At 50.7% G+C, this 769-nt stretch overlaps 1 protein-coding gene across 1 annotated transcript; it reads right to left on the reverse strand.

The window, feature by feature from the left end:
• Positions 1-552, reverse strand: LOC115990933 (glycine-rich protein 23). Its single transcript, XM_031114700.1, has one exon. The coding sequence runs from the start codon at positions 550-552 to the stop codon at positions 1-3; it is 552 nt and encodes a 183-aa protein (XP_030970560.1).
• Positions 553-769: the final 217 nt, after the last annotated feature.

The raw sequence follows: 769 nt of genomic DNA on the forward strand, positions 1-769 counted from the left end.
TTAAGGAGTTGAATGCCCAGCAATTCCGCCTATTCCACCACCGACACCGCCAATACCGCCAACACCGCCAGTTCCACCACCTAAGCCACCAGCACCACCAACCCCAGCCCCGGCTGCACCACCTGCACCACCTGCACCACCTACACCACCTGCACCACCTAAACCACCTACACCACCTGCACCACCTAAACCACCTACACCACCGAGACCACCTAGACCACCTGCACCACCACCAATGCCAGTGAAGCCACCTATCCCTCCAGCCCCACCAATTCCACCATATTTGCCAATCCCACCGACGCCACCAAGGAGTGGCAAACCTGCAGCCCCAACATAGCCACCCACCCCTGCAAACCCACCAACACCACCGTAAATAAAGTTCTTCTTATCTTTAAGGGCTGTGCCGCCATTTGGTGATTCTGCCACTGGTGCAGTAGCATGCACTTGTAGTGTTTGGTCATCGTGACCAACATCACCACTGGGCACGGTACGTGCATTTGCATGTACTACTACCACTAGGACTAGCACAAAAATCACACACCAATTCGCCATCTCTCTCTCTCTCTCTTCTCTTTCCCTCCTATGTATGACTTCTGAGTTTGTGTTGCATGGACATGGAGGACCTTTATATAGGAGATTATGGGGTAGGGGACGGTTGAGAGTAATAAAAGTTTGGAGTAAATAGGAACGAGATTTTGCTTTCTGGCAATCTCGGTAAGGGGAATTTCTTTCAATTTGAAATCAGAAAGTTGGTGATATCAAAAGAAGA

Source organism: Quercus lobata, chromosome 5 (assembly GCF_001633185.2).
Source record: "Quercus lobata isolate SW786 chromosome 5, ValleyOak3.0 Primary Assembly, whole genome shotgun sequence".
In the NCBI taxonomy this organism is placed as follows: domain Eukaryota; kingdom Viridiplantae; phylum Streptophyta; class Magnoliopsida; order Fagales; family Fagaceae; genus Quercus; species Quercus lobata.

Bases quoted from the DNA above. Each gene is read 5' to 3' on its own strand.
- LOC115990933 (XM_031114700.1), bottom strand. From the start codon at position 552: ATGGCGAATTGGTGTGTGATTTTTGTGCTAGTCCTAGTGGTAGTAGTA.